The sequence below is a fragment of the Lepus europaeus genome, chromosome 5, assembly GCF_033115175.1.
Source record: "Lepus europaeus isolate LE1 chromosome 5, mLepTim1.pri, whole genome shotgun sequence".
Classification (NCBI taxonomy): Eukaryota; Metazoa; Chordata; class Mammalia; order Lagomorpha; family Leporidae; genus Lepus; species Lepus europaeus.
This window is the reverse complement of record NC_084831.1, coordinates 103,656,964-103,678,910: the sequence shown is the minus strand read 5'-3', so window position 1 is coordinate 103,678,910 and position 21,947 is coordinate 103,656,964. Positions and strand designations below refer to the sequence as shown.

Genomic DNA, 21,947 nt, shown 5'->3' with positions numbered 1-21,947 from the left:
TCAAGAAAAGACATGCACATTGCCAACAACTGTATGAAAAATTCTTTTTTAAAAAAGGTTTTATTTATTTATTGACTGGCAGAGTGAGAGACAGTGAGAGGAACAGACAGAAAGAAAGGTCTTCCATCTGCTGGTTCACTCTCCAGTGTCTACAACGGCCGGAGCTGGGCCTATCTTAGCCAGGAGCAAGGAGCTTCCTCCAGGCCTCTCACGTGGGCAAAGGGGCCCTGAGAAGACACCTGCACAACCAGCTTTTACTATGCCCTTATTATCCATTATAATAGTGCTAGAAAATATTATCATTATTTTAATGTAACCTAAAGTGTAACCACATTAGCTTATTAGGCAACTAGTAGTAATAATAAGCAATACTACGTGTCTTTGATTTTATATATGTATTATGTTAGATGTTGAGCTAAGTAATCCAGTAACTACATTAAGTTGATTATTGTACGACCCGCACCACTGCCCATTCTTGGCACTCGCTATCGTACACTCCCCCTTCCCTCCAGCTGGCCAGATGTGACCCTACCCTGACCCAAGTCCACGAATGTAAAAGGGAGGTTTAAAGCTTGAGATAACCAACCCTTACCCTGGAGTCGGCAGCGATGTTGGGACTTATCAGAAGGTCAACTTGATCTATAGCATTCCCTTAAAGCCTGCTTGTACATGATAATAAAAGCTCTGTAAGAATTGGGCTCAGGGCTTCTCGGGGGCTTCCTCTCCTGGAGGCACTCAGAGGCCCGGGTTCGAACTCGTAATAAAAATGACCCTGCTATTTGGCTTCAACTTTGGTCTCTGGTGGTGTGATTTTTGGGGGACCACGGACTGCGGGCATAACAGCCCAAACACTAAGACCATCTGCTGGTTTCCCAGACCATTAGCAGGGAGCTGGATCAGAAGTAGAGCAGCCGGGACTCAAACCCATCCACTCAGCTCACGCCCCTGTCTGTGTGCAGGCTCAGGAAACAGGCCGCAGCGTGGATTCCTTGGTAGGTTTCCCACAGCAGGGCAATAGCACCATGTGCACACCCCTGGGCCTCACCCTCTCAACTGGTCCAGTTCTCACCATCCATCTAGACTTTGTCATTCTGAACTGTGTGCCTCTGAAGCCTAGAAAGATGGAAATTCTACATTCAGCTGAGAAAAGACTCTTTAAATAGGCCCGCAGTGATTGGAGTAAGAATTCTGAAAGACACAGAACAGACAGGGGCACGTGGGCAGTCATCCATTTACTGAGAACTCAGTTGTTGAGAGCCCACTCTGCACCAGCCCTAGGACCAGAAACCCTTCAAGGGGAATTCCAGGAATTCCATCGGAGTCTCCCAAGTCCTTGAGCCATCACCTGCTGCTGCCTGGGCATGTGAGCATGGAGCTGGATTGCAAGTAGAGTGCCAAGGACTCCAATATGGGATGAGGACAGCCAGTCCGGAGGCCTGAGAGCTAGGTGGGTGGTTGAGAGCTGTAAGGCCGCCACAAAGCACAGCAAACACAGAGGAAGGGAAAGGGTTTATTGGTGGGGAAACCTGAGAGACCGGAGGGAAGCGCTGGAGAAGGAAAAAGTGAGAGAGGAGAACGAGAGCGAGTGAGAGAGTGAGAGAGCGAGAGAGTCAGAGAGTGAGAGAGAGGGAGGGCGTGCTGTTCAGAAACAGGTTCTCTTAAAACTTAGCTGGGGGGTGGGCAGGGAAGTAGGAGAGAGAATCTCATGAGCGTGGGGGTGGAGCTGACACCTGTGATGGGGCCATATGGTCACCTGGCTTCCAGCAATGGTGGCAGGGGCTAGAGCCTAAGCTGGTGTCCGGAGCACAGAGCGCACTACAGTAAGACTGTGCCATTTTACTAACGAGTCGTGGTCCAAGTCTCAGATCAGTTCTGGGGACCACAGAACGAGGAGGGCCACTGTCCCCAGGCAAGAGAAGATGGGTGTGCAGGCTAACAGAGAGGATCTCACTCCTCTCCACCTCTGTCTTTCTAGTTAGCAGACTGGACGATGGCCAGCACTGTCGGTGAGGGTGGATCTTCTGCACTTGCTCTGTTGACTCTCATGCTGATCTCTCCATATTCTCACAGTCACACACAGAAAAATGGATGCCTTAGCCATGTCAAGGTTGACACTTAAAATCATGGTCACATAATGGGACAGGAAACCATGAATTACCTTATCCCTGTAGGAAAGGAAGGGTTTGACTGCCACAAGTTCAACCTTTTTCAATTGTTACTTATTTTCATTCGTGTTTGAAAGACAGACAGGCACAGAGGCAGACAGAGAGCTTCCATCTGCTGGTTCACTCCCTGAATGTTCACCACAGCCAGGGCTGGGCCAGCAAGAGTCTGCCGTGCGCACCAGATGTCCTGCATGGACGGCAGGGGCCACAGTACTGAGCCATCCATCACCTGCTGCCTCCCAGCACGGGCATTAGCAGAGCAGCCGGCAGTCAGTGCAGGTGCCCCGACAGGGGTGCGGGCATTCCCAGCAGTGACTTAACCACTGTGCCAAACGCAGGCATATAAGCTCATCTCTCAGTGGTTCTCTGAGAATTACTACGGCCACAGGGAGATAATGGATAAGCAGAGATTTACACAGGGAAATTCGCGAAACAGAGATTGATACAATCTGGTGGAAACATGTACAACCAATAGGCAGTTAACAGAGGGGAAGGTGTTACTGGAGAAGCAAAGGGTCCTTGTCTGCGGGCAAGCAAGAATGCAGGCGTGAGACAGAGAGCAGGGGAAAGCAACGTAGCAAGGTTTATTAGGGTAGGGATCCGCAAGAACGGATGGGCACCTCTCCAGACAGGACCGAGAGCGAGTGTGTAGTGCACATTGAGGCTGGGGTTTTTAAGGGGATAGGTCTTGCCTTCCCGCCTTTTCCCTCCCCCTCTCCTTCTTCTCCTCCTGAAGGAAGGATTTGTTGGATGTAAATACGAAAAATTCCTTTCTAAGTTTGAAGTTATCAGACAGGGGAAGCCTGGCTGGCATCACCCCACCTTAGAGGAAGGATGTCTATCAGGCCAGGTAGAAGGGGCAGGACCCCCTGGAAGGTCATCAGGATCCAGGCAGGACTTTTGAAATGCAGATACTGGGCTGCACCTGGAAGGTTATTGGGATGACTTTGAGATGCAGATGCTGGACCTCTGTAGATGTCAATTCCTTAGGCTTTTGTCACACACATAAGCTCATTTCTGACTTCCTACCTAACAAAGGTGGAACATCAGGTATTGTTGCCTAAGAGGAAATAGTGGACCCCAATGCCTGCCATTGTTAGGAGGTGGTTCTGTTATGCCCACAGTCCGAGGTCCCCCAAAAATCACACCACCAGAGACCGAAGTTGAAGCCAAATAGCAGGGTCATTTTTATTACGAGTTCGAACCCAGGCCTCTCAGTGCCTCCAGGAGAGGATGCACCAGAGAAGCCCCAAGCTTAATTCTTACACAGCTGTTATTATCATATACAAGCAGCTTTAAGGGAATGCTATCGATCAAGTTGACACTTCTGATAAGTCCTGACATCACCGCGGACTCCGGGGTAGTGGCTGGTTGTTATCTAAAGCTTTGAACCTTATAGGCATAGGTAATTACTTTACATTCCTGGGTCAGGGTAGGGTCACATCTGGCCAGGTGGAGGGAAGGGGGAGTGTACGATAGCTAGTGCCAGGAACGGGCAGTGGTTCAGGTCGTACAATAATCAACTTAATATAGTTACTGGATTACTTAGATCAACATCTAACATAATAAATATTATCAAGTCAAAGACATCTAGCATTGCTTATTATTACTACTAGTTGCCTAACAGGCTAATGTAGTTACACTTTAGGTTACATTAAAATAATGATAATATTTTCTAGCACTATTATAAAGGATAATAAGGGCATAGTAAAAGCTGGTTGTGCAGGTGTCTTCTCAGTCCTGGTGCCCTGCGGCAGCACCATAAATGTCTCCTCCATGGAGAGTGAGCAAATCATCTACTCGATTTGCCAACAATCTTTCTAAAGATTTATCTATTCATTTGAAAGGCAGAGTTAGGAAGATAGGTGGAAACATGGAGAGATAGAGAAAGAGATATAGTGAAAGAAGAAGATATAGAGAAAGAGAGAGAGAGAGAGAGAATCTTTCTAATGCTTGTTCAATCCCTAAATGGCCGCAACAGTCAGGGTTGGCCAAGCCAAAGCCAGGAGCCAAGAGCTTCATCTGGGTCTCCCTTATGGGGGTAGGGACCCAAAAACTTGGGTCATCTTCCACTGCTTTCCCAGGCACATTAACAGTGAGCTGGATTGGAAGTGGAGCAGCTGGGACTCAAACTAGTGCTCATATGGGATGCCAGCATGGCAGGTGGTGGCTTTACCCACTAAGCCACAGCACTGGCCCTGCAAACAATCTTAACATTTTGCCTTGCAGTGTCTGCTTTGGGGATTTACCATATAAAGGAACCAAAAATAGGGCAACTGTTATTTTAAAGACAATCGCACTGTTGTAAGAAATGTTTAAAACAAAATCCACATGCCCAATTGCATGAGAATGATTAGACACACTCTACTAGGTGTTTGTATCATCTGGCTCATCTTCCCGAAGAAACAGACCTCAATAAAGACCAAAAGAGGACTTGAACTGTCACCCCTAAAGTTAGACTATAATTGGCATAGTAACCATTCACTGAGCTCCTACTAGCTTCAGGGGCTAAGTGTTATACACACATCTATAACACCAATAAAGAGACAATGAAGAGACAAAAAGAGATAATGAAGGGACAAAATCCCATGCCCTGCCATTGACATCCTAAGGGAGAAGCAGACAATAAAGACACACACAGAGACACCACATGGTGTATGAAATACACACACTCTCACTGCAGGGTAACTCCCGTGCAGCAAAGTGCAGACTGTAAGTGTACATACCATGGGCATGCACAATTGTGTGCAGTAAGTAATCACCACCCAGCAGGAGACAGAGGACATTTCCTGCACTCCACAGGCCCTCAATGAATGACCTCCCACCCCTCCAAGGTCACCATTCATCTGATTCATCACCACAGAGCCATTTTTCTTGTGAACTGATTTTCAGATCGATGGAATAATACAGTAGGTTCTTACTTTATTGGATCCAGGTCCTTTTACTCAATATTATGTTCTTAATGCTCACCTTACATTGTGTGTATAACATTGGCATATTTATTTTGTAGAAATATAATATTTTGGGCCGATTCTGTGCATAGTGGGTTAAAGACCTGGCCTAAAGCGCAGGCATCCCCTATGGGCGCCAGGAATCCCAGCTGCTCTTCTTCCAATCCAGCTCTCTGCTATGGCCTGGGAAAGCAGTAGAAGATGGTCCAGGACCATGGCCTTTGCACCCACCTGGGAGACCCGGAAGAAGCTCCTGGCTCCTGGCTTCAGATTGGCGCAGCTCCAGCTGTTGCGGCCATCTGGCGAGTGAACCGGCAGATGGAAGACCTCTCTCTCTCTGTCTCTATCTCTCTCTATAACTCTGTTTTTTTTTTTTTTTAAGATCTTTTATTTGTTTATTTGAGATTAGAGTTACAAACAGTGAGAGAGGGAGAGACAGAGAGAAAGGTCATCCTTCCGTTGTTTCACTCCACACAGGCCGCAAATGGCCGGATCTGCGCCAATACAAAGCCAGGAGCCAGGAGCTCCTTCTGGGTCTCCCACGTGGGTGCAGGGGCCCAAAGACTTGGGCCATCCTCCACCACTATCCCAGACAATAGCAGAGAGCTGGATTGGAACAGGAGCAGCCCAGAATAGAACCGACACCCACATGGGATGCCGGCACTGCAGGTGGAAGATCAACCTGCTGTGCCATGGTGCCAGCCCCTGTAAGTCTGTCATTAAATTAAAAAAAAAATCTTTAAAAAAATAAATATATATCATTATGTAAATAATGGAAATCGATTAATAAACCACAGTGTAGTTTTTTCCCGTTCTTCTATTGATGATTGGAATTGTCATCACTTATGACAGTAAAAGCAGCTGTTTAAAATAAAGATGCTTTCAACATGATTGTACATAACGCTTGGAGACACATGCACTCCTTCTTGCTGGGTGCTGGGATTCCTGAGTTACAGATTGATGTATGTTTAGCTCTAGTTGCTGTATCAGGAGTCTAAAGTGGTCATCCCACTAGCAGTGTATCAGTTTCAGTTACTCCATGAATTCTCCAAAATTCGGTGCTATGAATGGAAACCATTCTAGTGGGAAATACTAGGATCCAGCGATGCTTGTAACTTCTCTGCAGCCTGATGAGGTTGAGCATGTTTCCATACCCTATTGGCCTTCTGGACAGTCACTTGTCAGGAATGCCTACTTGGGGCAGGCACTGTAGCACGGTCAGTTGAGCCCTCTGTGATGCCAGCATCCCGTATCAGAGTGCCAGCTCCAGTCTCGGCTGCTCTGCCTCCTACCCAATTCCCCGCTGAGGTGCCTGGGAAAGCAGTGGAAGATGGCCCAAGTGTTTGGGCCCCTGCCACCCATGTGGAAGACTTGAATGGAGTTCTGGCTCCTGGCTTCAGCCTGGCCCAGCCCCAGCCATTGTGACTTTTGGGAAATGAACCAGCAGATGGAAGATCTCTCTCTCTCTCTCACTCTCATTGTCTCTCAAATAGATAAATATTTTTAAAATGCCTACTCAAGTCTTGACCCATTTTTAATGGGCTTTTACTTTGGTTGTGTATTTTGGATGACAGACCAGCTAGAGTTTGCATATGCTGGGAAAGTTCCATTAGAATCTTGGTCCCCAGTGGGGAGATGTTCCAGGAGGCAGAGCCTTGACCAGCTGAGGCAGAGTGGAAGGAGGGCAGGTCAGGGGCTATCACTGTCATGGAGTTTAATAGTGGGCTTGCAGTGCTCATTTCTGCAAGATCAAAGTAATATGAAAAGACAAGCTTAGCCAGCCCCTGAATCTCTGGTTTCCTAATCACAGATGTTCCATCACCGTGCAAAACTCTGAGCTAAATAAGCCTCATTGCTTTACAACTACCCAGGCTCATAGAAGATGCTGACACAAGACTTGCTGGTTTGCGATAATCTCACCCACCAGAGCTATGCCTGAATCCTGACCCACAACACAACTGTTGTGGAGACACTTTGGGCATCTCTGAGCTATTACAAACACCTCTTGGCAGCTCCTTCCCCTGTGAGTCAGCGTGTCTCCAAGAGGATGCAATGCTGAGGCCCTGGTGACTGATGAGTGAGGTGCAGGGAGCCTGCGCTCAGGGTGCTCCCGCAGCAAGAAAGCCTAGGATTCCCAAGAGGCCTTTGGCTTGCAGCCTCAGGATGAGAGCCCAAACCCCTTTCTTTAGTGAAGAGCAGGCCATCCACACAGGGATTCAGGGCACAGCAGCGTCAGTCTTCTCATCAGAAACGCTGATGCCAGAAACCAGTGGGGAAATCCATCTGAGGTCAGAAGGTCTCCACTCTGATCCATACCCAGCCAGACAACTAATGGAGGGAACGCTGGGATCAAGACAGTATCAGACTGGATGTCCACATGTCGAAGTATGAAGCAAGACCCCTACCTTACACCTTATACAAAAATCCACTCAATATGGATCAAAGAACTAGAGATGCGAAATGACACCATGAAGCTAATTGAGAGCATAGGGGAAACCCTTCAAAATATTGGAACAGGCGAAGAATTCCTGGAGAAGACCCCAGAGGCACGGGTAATCAGAGATAAAATAAACAAATGGATTACCTCAAATTGAAGAGTTTCTTTACAGCAAAGGAAACAGTCAGGAAAGTGAAGAGGCAACCAACAGAATGGGAGACGTTATTTGCAAACTACACAACAGATAAATGATTAAGAACTAGAATCTATAAAATGATCAAAAAACACCACAAAATCAAAACAAACAACCCAATAAAAAAGTGGGCCAAGGACCTTAACAGACACTTTTCAAAAGAGGAAATCCAAATGGCCAACAGACACATGAGAAAATGCTCAGGATCCCTAGCCATCATGGAAATGCAGATCAAAATCACAATGAGGTTTCACCTCACTCCAGTTAGATTGGCTTACATACAGAAATCAACCAACAACAGATACTGGTGAGGATGTGGGGAAAAGGGACACTAACCCACTGTTGGTGGGAATGCAAACTGGTAAAGCCACTATGGAAGACAGTCTGGAGATTCCTCAGAAACCTGAATATAGCACTACCACAGGACCCAGCCATCCCACTCCTTGGAATTTACCCAAATGTAATTAAAGGGGAGAAAAAAAGAGCCACTTGCACCTCAATATTTGTTGCAGCTCAATTCACAATAGCTAAGACATGGAATCAACCTAAATGTCCATCAACGGATGACTGGATAAAGAAACTATGGGATATGTACTCTATGGAACACTATACAGCAGTAAAAAAAAAAAAAAAAAAAAAACAATGAAATCCAGGCATTTACAACAAAATGGAGGAAGCTGGAAAACATCATGCTGAGTGAAATAAGCCAGTCCAGAAGGGACAAATATCATACATTATGCCTGAACGATGGCAACTAAACGAGCATCTAAAATGATACCCATTGAAGTGAAATGGACACTATGAGAGACAATGACAGGATCAGCCCTTATCTAGACTGTTGAGGAATAACTTACTACTTTATTCCTTTTAGTATTTTTGTTGTTGTTGTTGTTGTTGCTCTGTTTGTTCTACATTAAGACCACTGGTTGAACTCTGTAATCAATGCACAATCATTCTTAGGTGTTTAAAATTAACAGAAAAGTGATCTCTGTTAAACATAGGAGTGGGAATAAGAGAGGGAGGAGATATGTAGGTTGGCACATGCTCACTCGGACTTACCTACAATGGTGGAACTAGAAATGTGCCAGGGGATTTCAACTCAATCTTACCAAGGAGGCAGGTACCAATGCCAGCGCACTTGGTAAAGTGATAAGTACACAAGCAATCAAAAAGATAGGGTATGTGTCGAAGAGATTTCACAAATAAGACCAGTGTAAGCAAAAAATGAAGGATAGAATTAAAAGGGAGAGAATGATCCTGCGGGGGAAGCAGGACACACAGCAGACTCATAGAATGGTAAACGCCCAGAACAGCACTCCTGCCTCAGAATCAACCCTTGGGACATTCGGATCTGGCTAAAAGGTCCATGAGAGTCTCACAGGCATGGAAAGCCATGACACGGTGGCAAAAAACAATCTAAATGAAAGATCCTGGTGAATAAGACCCCAGCAGAAGGAACAGGCCATCAAGGAGAGAGGCGCCTTTCTCTGAAAGGAGGAAGGAACCTCCACTGTGATACAGCCTTGACTAAACAAGTTCAGAGTCGGTGAACTCAAGGGGCTTCCATAGCCCAGACAGCTCATAGCAAGAGTCTCGGGTGATTGCTGACGTCATAAATAAGAGTGCCAATTGTTAAATCAACAACGGGAGTCACTGGGTATATGCTCCCCACGTAGGATCTCTGTCCTTAATGTGTTTTACTATGAAACTTAAAAACACTACTAGATGAACAATACCCTACACCTTGTGCGGTTGTGTGAGTGCAGCCTGTTGAAATCCTTGCTTAGTATATACTAAGTTGATTTCAGTATATGAAGGTAATTGAAATGAAACTCGATGAAGGGTGGGATGGGAGAGGGAGTGGGAGAGGGGAGGGCCACGGGAGGGAGGGAGGGTGGGGGGGAAGCCACAACAACACAAAAGTTGCACTTTGTAAATTCACATTTATTAAATAAAAAAAAAACTATATAACAAACAAAAAAGAAAATAAAGAACTTAATACTTTACCCTTTTAGTATTTTTTATGTTCTACTTGAAACTATTGGTTGAACTCTGTGATTAATACACAATTATTCTAAGGTGTTTAATTAATGCTATAACTAGTACTCAAATAGTATTTTACACTTTGTGTTTCTGTGTGGGTGCAGAGTGTTGAAATCTTTACTTAATATATGCTAAATTGATCTTCTGTATATAAATATAATTGAAAATTTAAAAAACAAAAAGACAGTATCAGTAGGGCCCGGGGCTGGGTGCAGCGGGTATAGCTGCCACCTGTGATGCCAGCTCCCTTTTCAGGCACCAGTTCGAGTCCCCACAGTTCCTCTTCCAACACAGCTCCCTGCTAATGCAACTGGGAAAGCAGCAGAAAATGTCCCAAGCACTTGGGCTCCTGCATCCACTTGGGAAACCCTGAAGAAGCTCCTGGCCCAGCTGCAACTGTTGCTGCCATTTGGAGGGTGAACCAGAGGATGGAAGTCCTCTCTCTCTTTCTCTCTGTAACTTTGCCTTTCAAGTAGATAAATAAATCTTTAAAAGAAAATAAAAGCCTAGATCAATGACCAGACCTTAAAAAAAAAAAAAAAAAAAGACAACCACAACGACTTTATCAGAAAAGCCAAGAATCAAAAATATATCTCACTGTTCCTATGACAGCTGTGCAGCAGGTCTGGGGAGGCCCTCAAAAGCACCTGAGAAAATGAGCAGAGACAGGGCCCTGGACACCTAGCGGAGGGGACAGAGTCACACAGTGTGGAGGCCACAGGCTCCGAGCTCCCTGTACTGGGGCCCCCACCCCACTGGTCGCACTTGTAGAGCTGCACGGCTCTGCACAGCCATGGGGAATGCGCCACGGCACATGGGCAGCAATGAAAGAGGCCCAGGCCCAGAAAGGGGCCACCTCTGTCGTCTACAGAGCCTCACTGGGCTGCCTGCTCTAAGAGGGGTCGCTCACAGAAGCACGAAGACTTGAGACCCCCCCAGGACCCCACTCATTCCCTATGAGTCCAGCCACAGCCAGGGTCAGGGGTCAGCCAGCACCTAGGAAGCAGCGGTGAGAGCTGGCGAGTGCGGGGAGCCAGAGGCAAGAAGACGAGACACAGAGGAAACATGTGCCAGGCTTTACTGGGGGTTGACAGGACTAAAGCAGCCACCACCTGGGGGAGGGGCCTGCACTGTAGGCAATGCTGGTCCTTCAGGGCAGGGCTCCAGGAGCTCAGGACTAAGGCTCCCAGGCCCGGGATCCAGTCTGGGTCCTCTGGGCAGACACAGCCACTGGTGGGCAGGACACAGGGCCTGCAAGAGGGGGAATGCACTGGCATGAATGAGAGGGGAGGTGCTTAAGGGAATTTTTGGAACAGCAGTGGGGTGGGAGGAAGGAGGATCAATATGGCCTTGGGATGACAAGGGATTGGAAGGGAGGAGAAGGTGGTGGCAGGGGGCGGGGCAGCGGGCTGAGCACAGACTCCACACTTGCTTCTCCTGGCCTCTCTGGGCCCTACTTGTTGCCCCACGTGGCGTTCTTCATGAACACAGGTCTCGGCAGGAAGCGGCTGGACTTCATGTAGGCAGAGATCTTCTCCAGGCCCTGAGAGTGGGGACAGGGACAGAGCTCAGGGTCTGTGACATTCCGGGCTTCAGGCAGCCCCAGTGCAGGCCCAGCATGGCAGGACCCTGACAGCTGGCTGCCCGCGGGCTCCATGCCTGGAGAACCACACGGTCTCCTTAGGGTCCACGGCCCTGGTGAGCTCACTCTTCAGGGACCTTCGGCTGAGGTCATTCCTGAATAGGACCCAGCAGTCAGGGAGACTCTGCACTGAGCAAGGTGTATGCTCCACTGCAGATGGCGTGGAGGCCCAGAAAGTCCGCTCCACCACTCTGCATGTTCAGGTCCATGGTCACCACGTATCAGAAGGGAACTTGAGGAGCGGGCAATTGGCACAGTGTTAAGCCACCACTTGGGACATCGCCACCCCATACCAGAGAGCCTGGGCTTGAGTGTCAGCTCTACTCTCCAATGCAGCCCCTTGCTACTGCACATCCTGGGAGGCAACAGTGACAACTCAAGTGCCTGGGTCCCTGCAACTCACGGGGAGACCTGATTGAGCTCCTGGCCCCCGGCTCCAGTCTGGCCAAGTGGCTGCTGAGAGGGCTTGTGGAGGGGAACAGAGGCACGGAGATCTCTGCCTGTCTCTGCTTCTCAAATAAATGTAAAAGGAAAATCCGGGGACCTGAGCCAGAGAAGTCAAGCACCCTCCTCGTGCTCACATGACTCTAATGCCGCAGGGCTGGAAGCTCCTGGCCCTGTCTCCTCAGATTCTGGACCCCTGCTGCCCTGCCCCTCCCTCCCTCTGGAAGCCTGGTCACTCCTGGTCTGCTCACACTTTCTCCCTTCCCCAGGAGGCTCTTGGCTTGGCTGGGTTTGCACATGGAGTGGGGGATTGCTAGCATGCAAATGAGCTCAGACCATGCCTGTGAGGCTGGGAAGACAGCCCAGAGCTCACTCGGTGACACTGCTAAGCCTGTGCTGAAGTGGCTACAGGGAAGTCAACTGGAAAGAAAAGTCAGGGCTCTAATCATTCCCGTGAAAAGAGGAAGCCCAGACTTCTTCCCCTGGTACCAGAGCCCAGTCTCTGCCCCAGCCTACCTCACTCCAGCCCTGGCACAGGGCACAAGGCCATACGGCAGCAGAAACACTGTGAACCGCGTTGCCAGGATTCAGACTGCCCAGATAACAACGTTTTTTCCCCTAAGGTTTATATTTTGAAAGGCAGAGTGCCAGAGAGGAGGAGGAGGAGCAGAAGGGGGAGGAGGAGGAGGAGGAGGAGGAGGAGGAGAGACACCTCCCATCTGCTGTTTCCTTCTCCAATTGGCCACAACGGCCTGGGTTGTGCCAAGCCAAAGCCAGAACCTGGAACTCCACCCAGGATTCCCACATGGGTGGCAGGCATTCAGGTGACTGAGTACCATGTGCTGCTTCCCAGGCACATTAGTAGGGAGCTGGCCAGCGAGCAGAGTGCCGGCACTTGAACCGGCAACTCTGATAGGAAAGGTGGGCACCCCAAGTGGTGGCTTAACCTGCCATACGACACTGCCATCCCATGCTCAGATAATTTCTAAAGGAGTCAAAGAGATCCAGGACCAGCTGTACCCTCCAAGGCAAGGCACCCACCGACCACAGGCTGCAGCCCGCCGCTCTCTGCACCACCCTCCCTCCTGCAGTCATGCCAGCTCTTCTGAAATCTCCAAGGCCATGGAGCCTGGCCCTGAGCCAGAGCTGATGAGAAGTCGCTGAGCAGGTACAGCTCCTACAGGGATGGACTCTAGGCTGAAAAGACCTCTTGGCTAATGCCTCAAATTCCCAACTCTGGGGCAGGCATTAGGCACAGCAGTGAAGACTCCCATTGGGATGCCCGCATCCTGCATCAGACTGCAAGGGTCTGAGTCTCTGATCCATTTTGACTTTAGCTTCCTGCTAATGTGCTCTTTGGGAGGCAGCAGCTGATGGCACCAGCACTTGAGTCCCTGTCACCCGCATGGGAGACCTGGGTTGAGTTCCAGGCTCCTGGCTTTGGTCTGGCCCAGCCCTTCCTCTTGCAGGTACTTTGGGAGTGAATAAGTGGATGGAAGATCACTCAGTCTGCCTCTGCCTCTGTCTCTATCTCCCTCTCTTCACCTCTCTGCCTTTTAAATAAAATGAAAATCAATGAATTTTTAAAAATCAAAAAAATTTCCCCAAACCGTGATGAAGCAGACTTTGCTGCTATCAAACACATTGACCCTGGGCGAGAGATGAGCAGCAGTGAGCGGAGGTCGGACTGTGCTCCCCGACACCCAGAACGCGATGCCCACTCTCCCTCTTCACCTGCTGGGCCTGCAATCTCTAACCATGCTCAGTTCTGTGATGAGCCCCTCTGTGCACGTCCCCCTGTGCCTGGCGCTGGCATGGAGGCGGTCAGTGCAAGGAGAGACCTGCCCCACATCAGCAACAGAACACGTGAACACTGGAGGGAGAAATGATGGTGTGAAACAGGAGAGGGTGAAGGTACGTCAGACTCCTCCAGCCGAACTCCCCCGACAGGGGCCGCCTGTGTGCACTGATCCAGCATGGGCTGGGACCTCAGCGCTTTCACACAGAGATCTGATCGGTACAAAGCTCCCTGGAGAGCAAGTACCAGCACTGTCTGTGCCTCTGAGCCTGAGCCTCCATCCTACCTCGTCTCCGCCCTCCTGATGCCAGCCACGTACACACTGCATACACACTGCTGATGTCCTGGCCCTCCCATGGGGCCCCGGGCTGGGAAACCCAGGCTGGACAAGGGCCTGAGGCTAGACCTTTTTTTTTTTTTTTCCAGCTTTTTGTGATGTTTTTATTGGGGAGAGGACACAAGGCAGGAAAGGGTACCCCTCACAAGTGCAGAGAATGTCCACCTCTTCCACATCATTCGCTATTTCCTCCTGGGCTGAGGGTTTCTTCCTCTTGGGAGGGCTTACGTCGCCCCCGGTCCCCTCTGAGGCTATACCTCTTAGCACATAATTGGAGAATCCCTGACTGCTGCCCACAGCCATCAGTGGCTCACAGGGAGCCCCACACAGCCGACATGGGCTCCATCTACCAGACTTGCTCTCCACTGTCTCGGTTCCCTCATCTGTCAAAGAAGAGTGATTCATCCGTGTTCATTTCAGAAACCTGGTACAGATAAGGTTCTCACAGCAGCCTCAACAGAAACACTGTGACAGCTCCTGGAGTAAAGCCTGTGCTGAATAAACGCTACCTTTCTGTATTTTAGCTCCAAGACTAGGAAAGCCTCGCAGGAAGGGACAAAGGAGAAAGCACAGTGCAGAGGAATGAGGACTCGGCGTCACCTCGAAGCGGGCGATGAAGTCCTTCAGGTTGGGGAATGCGTCCAGACACCGGGGGTCGAATGCTCGGTTCCTCTCAATGGCATCATAAGCGATGAAATCCACAAAGGTGATCTGCAGAAGGTCAAGGACGAGTAGTCAGGGGCTCCGGAACTTAGGGGAATCAGAGCCCTCTTCCACCTCCACCTCCCCTTTACCTTGTCCCCTGCAAACCAGGGCCGCTTCCCCAGGAACTGCGAAAGCAGCCGCAACTTCTCAGGCAGTTCCTGCAGATACCCAGGCTTCAGCTTCTCCTGAGGCAGAAAATGGCTGTTACCCACCCAGGTGTCCGCGTTCGGCAGCAGGCAGCCTGCTCAGGGCTGTGCGCGGCCCCGCTGGCCATGGGGCGCAGCCCCTTTCCCTGAGACTGGCACCGGCTTTGAGAGAATGCCACAGGGTCTCAGACCCACAGGAATGGATGTCCATGCCTGGATTTGTCACCTTTGGTATCCAAACAAACCGTGTGTGAAGGTCCGACTCAGGGACGCCCTGAGCACCTGGCCGACCCCGGACTCAACAGAAGCGAAGAAGCACAGAATTAAAAGTGCTGGGGCAGAGCAGTCAGGGGTGGGCTGGCAGAAGAAGGAAGCAGGCTTTGGAGAGTGTCAACACAGATGAAGCAAATTCGAGAGGTTAAGAAGAAGCCAGGAGAGGGACCAAGGCTTTTGGTGACCGTGAGCGGCACGCTCGGAAAATCTGCTTGTCCCTGCGGGGCTCTAAGAGACAACACTGAGCAAACACTGGGCCGATGTCCAAGGTGAGGGGGCCTCTGCAGAGTTCCAGCCTACACTTCAGCTGCTCACTGACCAACTCTGCCTATTCCAGAAGCAGGTGATGCCATGAACCGCCTGGGAGAGCCGCCCGGGCAGAGCAACAGAGCGCTCTGAACACAACCTCCACTGACCAGTACTCAAACCCCACCATGGGGAGTCTACGTTATAGTCAGATTCCCAGCTTTTATTTGGTACAGTCCTGAGGCTTACGGGTCAAGGTTGGCAGTTTAGGAAACCATTCGTAGGATCAGTGCTGAAAGAAGAAACTAGCAAGTAGGATGAGTGCCGATGGGAATGCGAGAGGCTGGGCACCTGACCCACCCCTGCCTGGCCCAGCACAGGGAGGGCACTCACAAAGTCGGGACTGTAGCACAGTGTGGCCAGCAGCATGCGGGTGTCCATCAGCTGGTTCTCCAGAATGTCCACGCGAATCCTCTCCTCTTCTGTCTCCCCACCTGCAGCCCACACCACAGACCCAAGTGTCCTGGCCCAGCCACACCTAGGGGACGCCCCTCGCCCCTACCCTGCAGCCAGCCCCACTCACACAGGCCGTGCTTGCGGGCCAGGTAGCGAAGGATGGCGTTGCTCTGCGTGAGCTTGTGAGTCCCATCAATTAGGTAGGGCAGCTGCGTGGTGACCAGGGCACTCAGCTGGGCTCCCGGGCTCCCAGCATCCCCTTCACCAAGCAGGGGCAGACGGGAGACCCGGCACCCTCTGTGCCCAGCACATGGCAGGCTCTAAGCACACACTCTGTACAGTGAGTGAGTGAGCTATGACACAGAACATCACGGAAAAGTACTGCAGAGAACCAGGGAGGACAGTGGTGAGCACAAAGCCCTGACCTCACACCTCCAAGCTGGAGAAGGAGACAGTGGCACAGACACCCTGCACCTCCCCCACCCCACCCCCAACTCCGTCCCCTGCACCTACATTGGGAAAGTCCAGGCCCAGCTTGAATTTCTCACTCAGCCACTGGCTTTGGTCATAGTCGGGAGCTGTGGAGTAGATGAGGTGAGAACAAACCTCCCCAGTGTGCAGCCCTCCCCCCAGGATCCTCCCGAGGGGTCAGGGGTGACACCCTCCTCCCCATACAGGCATCTGGGCTCTGAACCTCTCAGTCTCCCACTGCAAGATCTGAGGGGCAAGAGCCTTGTAAGGGCTCTGGCCCCTGCAAGCCAAAGGCTCACCAAAGACTTAGACAAGTCCTAACGAAGAACCTCATCACTAACATGGGCAACCCCAGTACCCCCTTCCAGTGCCCTGCCTTGGGAGGTCAAAGTGCACCCTCCAGGGGACCAGGCAAAGGCAGGCTCAGCTCCAGCTGTTGCAGGCTGCAGAGGTGAGTAACAGATGGCCGCACAGGGGTTGCCAGGGGTCAGCAGGGGCTGGGTGGAGGTCAGAGCAGGCGGGAGCATTACCGTCCCCCATGGTGTATCTCTTTTCCTCATAGCTGGTGTCCGTGTATTCCAGGAGCAACCGGATGCCGTGGGCCAGCTGGAGGGGATGACAGGGGCAGAGGTCAGAAACGGAGCTACCCTGTGGCCCTGAGGCCATCCTTATCTGCTCCAGGTGAGCCCCAACCCTACCCTTTATACTTCCCAGCCCCACAACACAGGGGCGCATGCGCAGTGAGCTCCTGAGAGCCTCAGAGCGAGGTTCCACAGGTCCTACGGGAACCACCGCCAAAAACCGCCCCAGCTGCTCAGCGCCTCTCCCCGGCCCGTGCCCCACTGGGCGGACCCTTGGCTCACCCCGCGGATGTCCCAGTAACCCAGCGTCATGGGCATGGTGCTGCTGGTGCTGAGGCTCAGAGGTCAGGCCTCAGGGGGATGGGCTGGGGCTTTAGGAGTGTAGGGGCCGGGAGGGGCGGGGCCTGGCTGCAGGCCGCTTTTCCTCCCGCCCCGCCCCCAAGCCCCACCAACCCGGGACGCCCAGCGCTGAGGTCCAGCCCCACGGGGAGGAGGAGGCCTGAGCCGTGGCGGCCCGCAGCTCCCAGGTTTGGTGTGGAAGGGTCTGCGCGCCAGGTCGCTGAAAGCAGGACCCAGGATCGCTGCGTCCCCAGCGCGGTCCAGAGGCTGGGGCTCGCGGTTGTTGGCAGTGCCCTTGACAGATGAGCCAGACCTTATGAGAGCACCGCAGCTGGCATCGCTCAGCCCTAGCACTCCCCGTTTTCTGCCGCCCGGGTCAGGCCAGGGGCCCAGAGGGACAGCATCAGAAGAACGACCCCTAGGACAAAAGACAGAGAAAATGAGAGGTGGGAATTCAGATGCCTGAAATCCTTGGGCATTGGGCTAAAGATGAAGTGATTGGCCAGTTTTTCCTTTGGCCCAATGGTGAACCAAAATCTGAACATGGCCTAGGGGGCAGGCTCTCACTTTGACCTTGACAGTGACCTTGAGTGCAGTGGCCACAGAGGGAACATGAGCACAGGTGGGGAGGATGTGACAAGAGCCCTGCCCTGCTGCAGAGAGCAGACAGAGGAGGGGGTGCAGGGAAGGGCTGAGAGGACTCCCCACAGGACCAGGGAGCCAGGCCAGGTCAGACCCTCAGCTCTGCTGCTCCAGGGATTGTAGCCTGGCCCTGGCTCCTGGCTGGGGTGTGGTCTTTACAACAGGAGGGAGGCTCCAATGCCTTGGAAGCCACTTTGACCTGTGTCCAACCTCACAGGAAGGATGTCCCACCTGTTGCCTTTGTTCTTCAAGCCAGAGCCTATTTGAACACTAGGAAATGAATGCAGTAATTTGACCTGATAATCATCTGGTTTTGCTTAGAGGACATTAGAAGAGATGATGGAGGCATGAGACCAGATGCAGGCAACACTGAAAATCAAACAAAGCTACAAGTTAAAGGGGAAGGCAATCGCACTACAGAAAAATTAAATGTTGGGATTTAGCTAACACATTAGTAAGACCATAGACCCAGAATGTCAGCAAAGTTTCGGCTTACCTGAAAACATAGACTTCAACTCACCTGGGATGGGGTTTTCTGGACAGAAAGACTGCACCCCACCTGTGTTAAGACAGAGGCTATCTATGGAGCTGGCAGCCGGGAGACGTTGTCACTGGGGCTGGCAGAGTGTGGTCCCTGTGGCAGGTGCTCCCCACCCACCCATCCAGGCAGGCCAGTCCTCCCAGCTCAGGCCCCTGTCTGTGTGCAGGCTTAGGAAACAGGCCGCAGCGTGGATTCCTTGGTAGGTTTCCCACAGCAGGACAATAGCACCATGTGCACACCCCTGGGCCTCACCCTCTCAAGTGGGCCATTTCTCACCATCCATCAAGATTTGTCATTCTGAACTGTGTGCCTCTGAAGCCTAGAAAGATGGAAATTCTACATTCAGCTGAGAAAAGACTCTTTAAATAGGCCCGCAGTGATTGGAGTAAGAATTCTGAAAGACAGAACAGACAGGGGCACGTGGGCGGTCATCCCTCTGGTCATCCCTTTACTGAGAACTCAGTTGTTGGGATCCCGCCACTCCCTAGGCCCTATGCACAGAAGATCCTTCAAGGGGTCTGTGGCTTGGCCATCAAGACTCGCATCAGCGGGAACCGCAGGAAGGGACTGTGACCATCTTGCTCATCGCTGTGCTTCTGTGCACCGAGATGGCACTGAGGCTGGGGCGGGAGACGGAGGCCGTGCTGCCCAGGGCCAGGACTCTGAGGAGCTGGAAGCCAGGCCCCGAGCACAGCTGGCCCTGCAGGAGGAGCAGGTGCTGCAGGAGGAGGCGTCTGGACTTGCAGGCCTCAGAACACCCACGGGGCTGGGAGGTCATGGCAGTGGGTGAAGTGGGTCTGAGAGAGGCGGCAGGGAGCAGTGGGGATTAGGGACGCTGGGAAGTGGTCTGAGAAGGGGTTGTGTCCTGTTGTTACCCCACAGAAACGCATGCCAGTGCTGTGGGATCCTCTGAAGTTCATGTGCTCCCCGCTGACTGCAACATGTGGACCAGCTCTGCCTTTTTAAATGGCTGCTGTGCAGGGCAATCTAAAGATACTGGTTGCAATGGGCTAGTGGCCTAAAGCATGATTTCTGAATGGGATTCCGTGATTGCTTGCACATCTATCGCTAACACTCTAACTCTCAAGGCAAATACACAGAAATTTTGCAAAACTGCCCTCAGCAAAATATATGTATATATATATATATATATATATACATGAAGTAAATACTCTAGTAGGCATTTGGTGCTTCAGTTAAGTTGCTAGTTGGGACCCCCACACCTTGTACTGGAGTGCCTGATTCAAGGCTCAGCTCCTTTCTCCATTCCAGCTTTCTGCCAATGTCACCCAGGGAGGCAGCAGGTGATGCGTGAAGTACTTGGGTCCTTGCCACCCAATGGCAGACCTGGGTTGAGTTCCCAGCTCCTGGGTTCAGCCTGGCCCAGTCCTGGCTGCTGCAGGTTTGGGGGAGTGAACCACAGGATGAGAGATCTCTCTATCTGGCTCCCTTGTCAAAGAAAAACTAAATAAATATCAGCAAATTAAAATATGTCCTACCTCGTGGAAGTTTCTAAAACTTTCTTAAACATTATGTGAGTAAACAGGGAATCCAGAAAATAACGAATTTTTTTTAAAATATAAAACATAAAAACAGATACTGTCACATTGGAACTAAGGGAAAAAGTCTGCCTGCATGTCTAAAATACTAAAGATAAGGCAAAACAAACTAGGGCATCAAGAAAGAAAGTAGAATAGAAACAAAGTTGAAAGTAACATTATAGAAACCAAAACTAATACTGAAAATAAAAATACTGAAACATTTACTAACCAATAGTTGTTACTCTAAAAACATTAACTAAATTAACAGATCATCAGTCCAATAAAAGAAATTATGAGTTCATTTTTAAAAAGTGATCAATAAAAAACTTAAACATTAGTATAAGTGATTCCTAAAATTGGGAGAACCTTTTTTTTCTCAGATCCATGTTATATTACATCAAACAAAATAGCACCAAATTTGTAAAAGAAATTTTCAATGAAGATTTATTTGTTTTTCATTTTATTCGTAAGGAAGTCAGAAATCGTCCACCTGTGAGTTCATTCCCCAAATGCCTCCTTCCCAGCCATTAACTATTAAACCCAAACACTTTTATTTAGAGTTCTACTCACCTGATTTCACATATTCATTATGTCTTATAAAATAAAAACAAAACAGTCAACCACAGGTCAATTATTTGAATTCCTCTTATTTTGAAATAGTCTCCTGCTACAAAGATTCGAGCTGGCAAGGAGGCCGTAGTTCTCAATATCACTCATCACCATGCCTTAGAGGTCATTTGAGGGGCAGCGTTTAAGACCCCGCATCCCATATCAGAGGGTCTGAGTTGGAATCCTGGCTCCTCTTCAGCTTGCAGCTTCCTGCTAATGTGCACCCCGGGAGACAGCAGATGGTAGCTCTTGTACGTGGTTCCCTGCCACCCACGTGGGAGACTGGGTTTGAATTCCTGCCTCCAGGCCGTGCCCTGGCCCAGCCTAGGCTGTTTTGGGGACTTGGGGAGTGAACTCACTGATGGTACATCTCTCATTGTCTCCCTGCCTTTCAGATAAAAAAAAAAAAAAGAAACTTCTTTTTTGATTAAAAACATAGCTATCATCTGTGGGCCTGGACAGCTGAGGGTCTGACCTGGCCCATGCAGCAGCCCCGCGGGGAGTCTCCCAGCTCGTCTCTGGACACCAGCCTGGGCTCCCCTGCTTCAGCACAGGGCTCTGGTTCTTTCCCAGGTACGCTCTCCCTCTTTCCTTCAGATTTGCTCCTAGGACACTGCCCACGAGGTCACCAGGCTGGTCAAGGAGGCCAGCTGTCTGACAACAAGACATTTCCGAGGGGGAGCCTCCGACCTGCCCGTCCTGGCTGGGACCGCCTCCTGGATTCAGATTCCAGGACTGGGTCAAAGCACTGACTGGTGAGTGAAGGTTAACTCTTCATTGGGTGACCTTAGAACTGGATTCCCCAAATTCCACAAGGGACAACGGGAATGAGTGTTTTCCTCCTCCCTCTGCCCCAAGTCCCATTCTACCACTCCTGCCCTGGGCCACAGCCTGAGGGCACCGACGTACACGCCCACACGCCCGGTTGGGGCACCCCTTATTAGCCTGATCCCAGCAGCTCGACTTCCCAGAACCCAGGGGTGAGGACGAGCAATGCCAGCAGAGGCGGGAAAGGGGCACTGCGAGAGCCTGGCTCTCACTGCCAACTCCCTGGGACCCAAGGAGAGGGAGCCGGGGAGGGAGCCTCTGGGCTGGGCTGGGGAAGCCGCAAGCCCGAGCTCTCCCTTCGGAACCTAGACCTTGCTTGGGGATCCCTGGGGGCTGGTAGCTGACTTGGAACTTTCTGCTCCCTGCGGGTGGGGCCCAGCGCCGCCCTCCAGAGCCAGGGCCTGAGGATCTGAGGAGCTGCAGAGTGGAAGAGGTCACGGGGGGGGGGGGGGGGGGGGGGGTGTCGCCAGCCCCGCCCCCTGCCCGCGCTGAGTATCCAGATAAAACCCAGGGCAGTCCAGCTGAGATCCATCCACTGATCTTCAGCACCAGCAGCACC

At 51.0% G+C, this 21,947-nt stretch overlaps 1 protein-coding gene across 2 annotated transcripts; it reads right to left on the bottom strand.

Moving 5' to 3' along the window:
- Nucleotides 1-9,856: 9,856 nt before the first annotated feature.
- LOC133760036 (glutathione S-transferase Mu 7-like) lies at nucleotides 9,857-17,270 on the bottom strand. Of its 2 annotated transcripts, XR_009865953.1 has the most exons (9): nucleotides 17,171-17,270; nucleotides 16,838-16,913; nucleotides 16,350-16,414; nucleotides 15,964-16,045; nucleotides 15,774-15,874; nucleotides 14,805-14,900; nucleotides 14,611-14,721; nucleotides 10,902-11,332; nucleotides 9,857-10,275 (listed from the first exon to the last, which is right to left on the bottom strand). XR_009865953.1 is itself a non-coding variant. In XM_062191925.1 (8 exons), exons 1-8 carry the CDS (start codon nucleotides 17,204-17,206, stop codon nucleotides 11,243-11,245), a joined length of 657 nt encoding a protein of 218 aa, XP_062047909.1. In that variant the 5' UTR covers nucleotides 17,207-17,270; the 3' UTR covers nucleotides 10,851-11,242. The 2 variants fall into 2 exon arrangements, 1 of the variants encoding a protein (XP_062047909.1); XM_062191925.1 differs by lacking the exon at nucleotides 9,857-10,275 and having other exon boundaries at nucleotides 10,851-11,332.
- Between the last annotated feature and the right edge of the window lie 4,677 nt (nucleotides 17,271-21,947).

Excerpts from the sequence above, each read along its gene's own strand:
- LOC133760036 (XM_062191925.1), bottom strand. The coding sequence starts at position 17,206 with ATGCCCATGACGCTGGGTTACTGGGACATCCGCGGG. Across the intron at positions 16,415-16,837 it reads GAGATACACCATGGGGGACG|CTCCCGACTATGACCAAAGC; the intron begins GTAATGCTCCCG and ends TCTACTCCACAG. Across the intron at positions 15,875-15,963 it reads GGCCCGCAAGCACGGCCTGT|GTGGGGAGACAGAAGAGGAG; the intron begins GTGAGTGGGGCT and ends TGTGGGCTGCAG.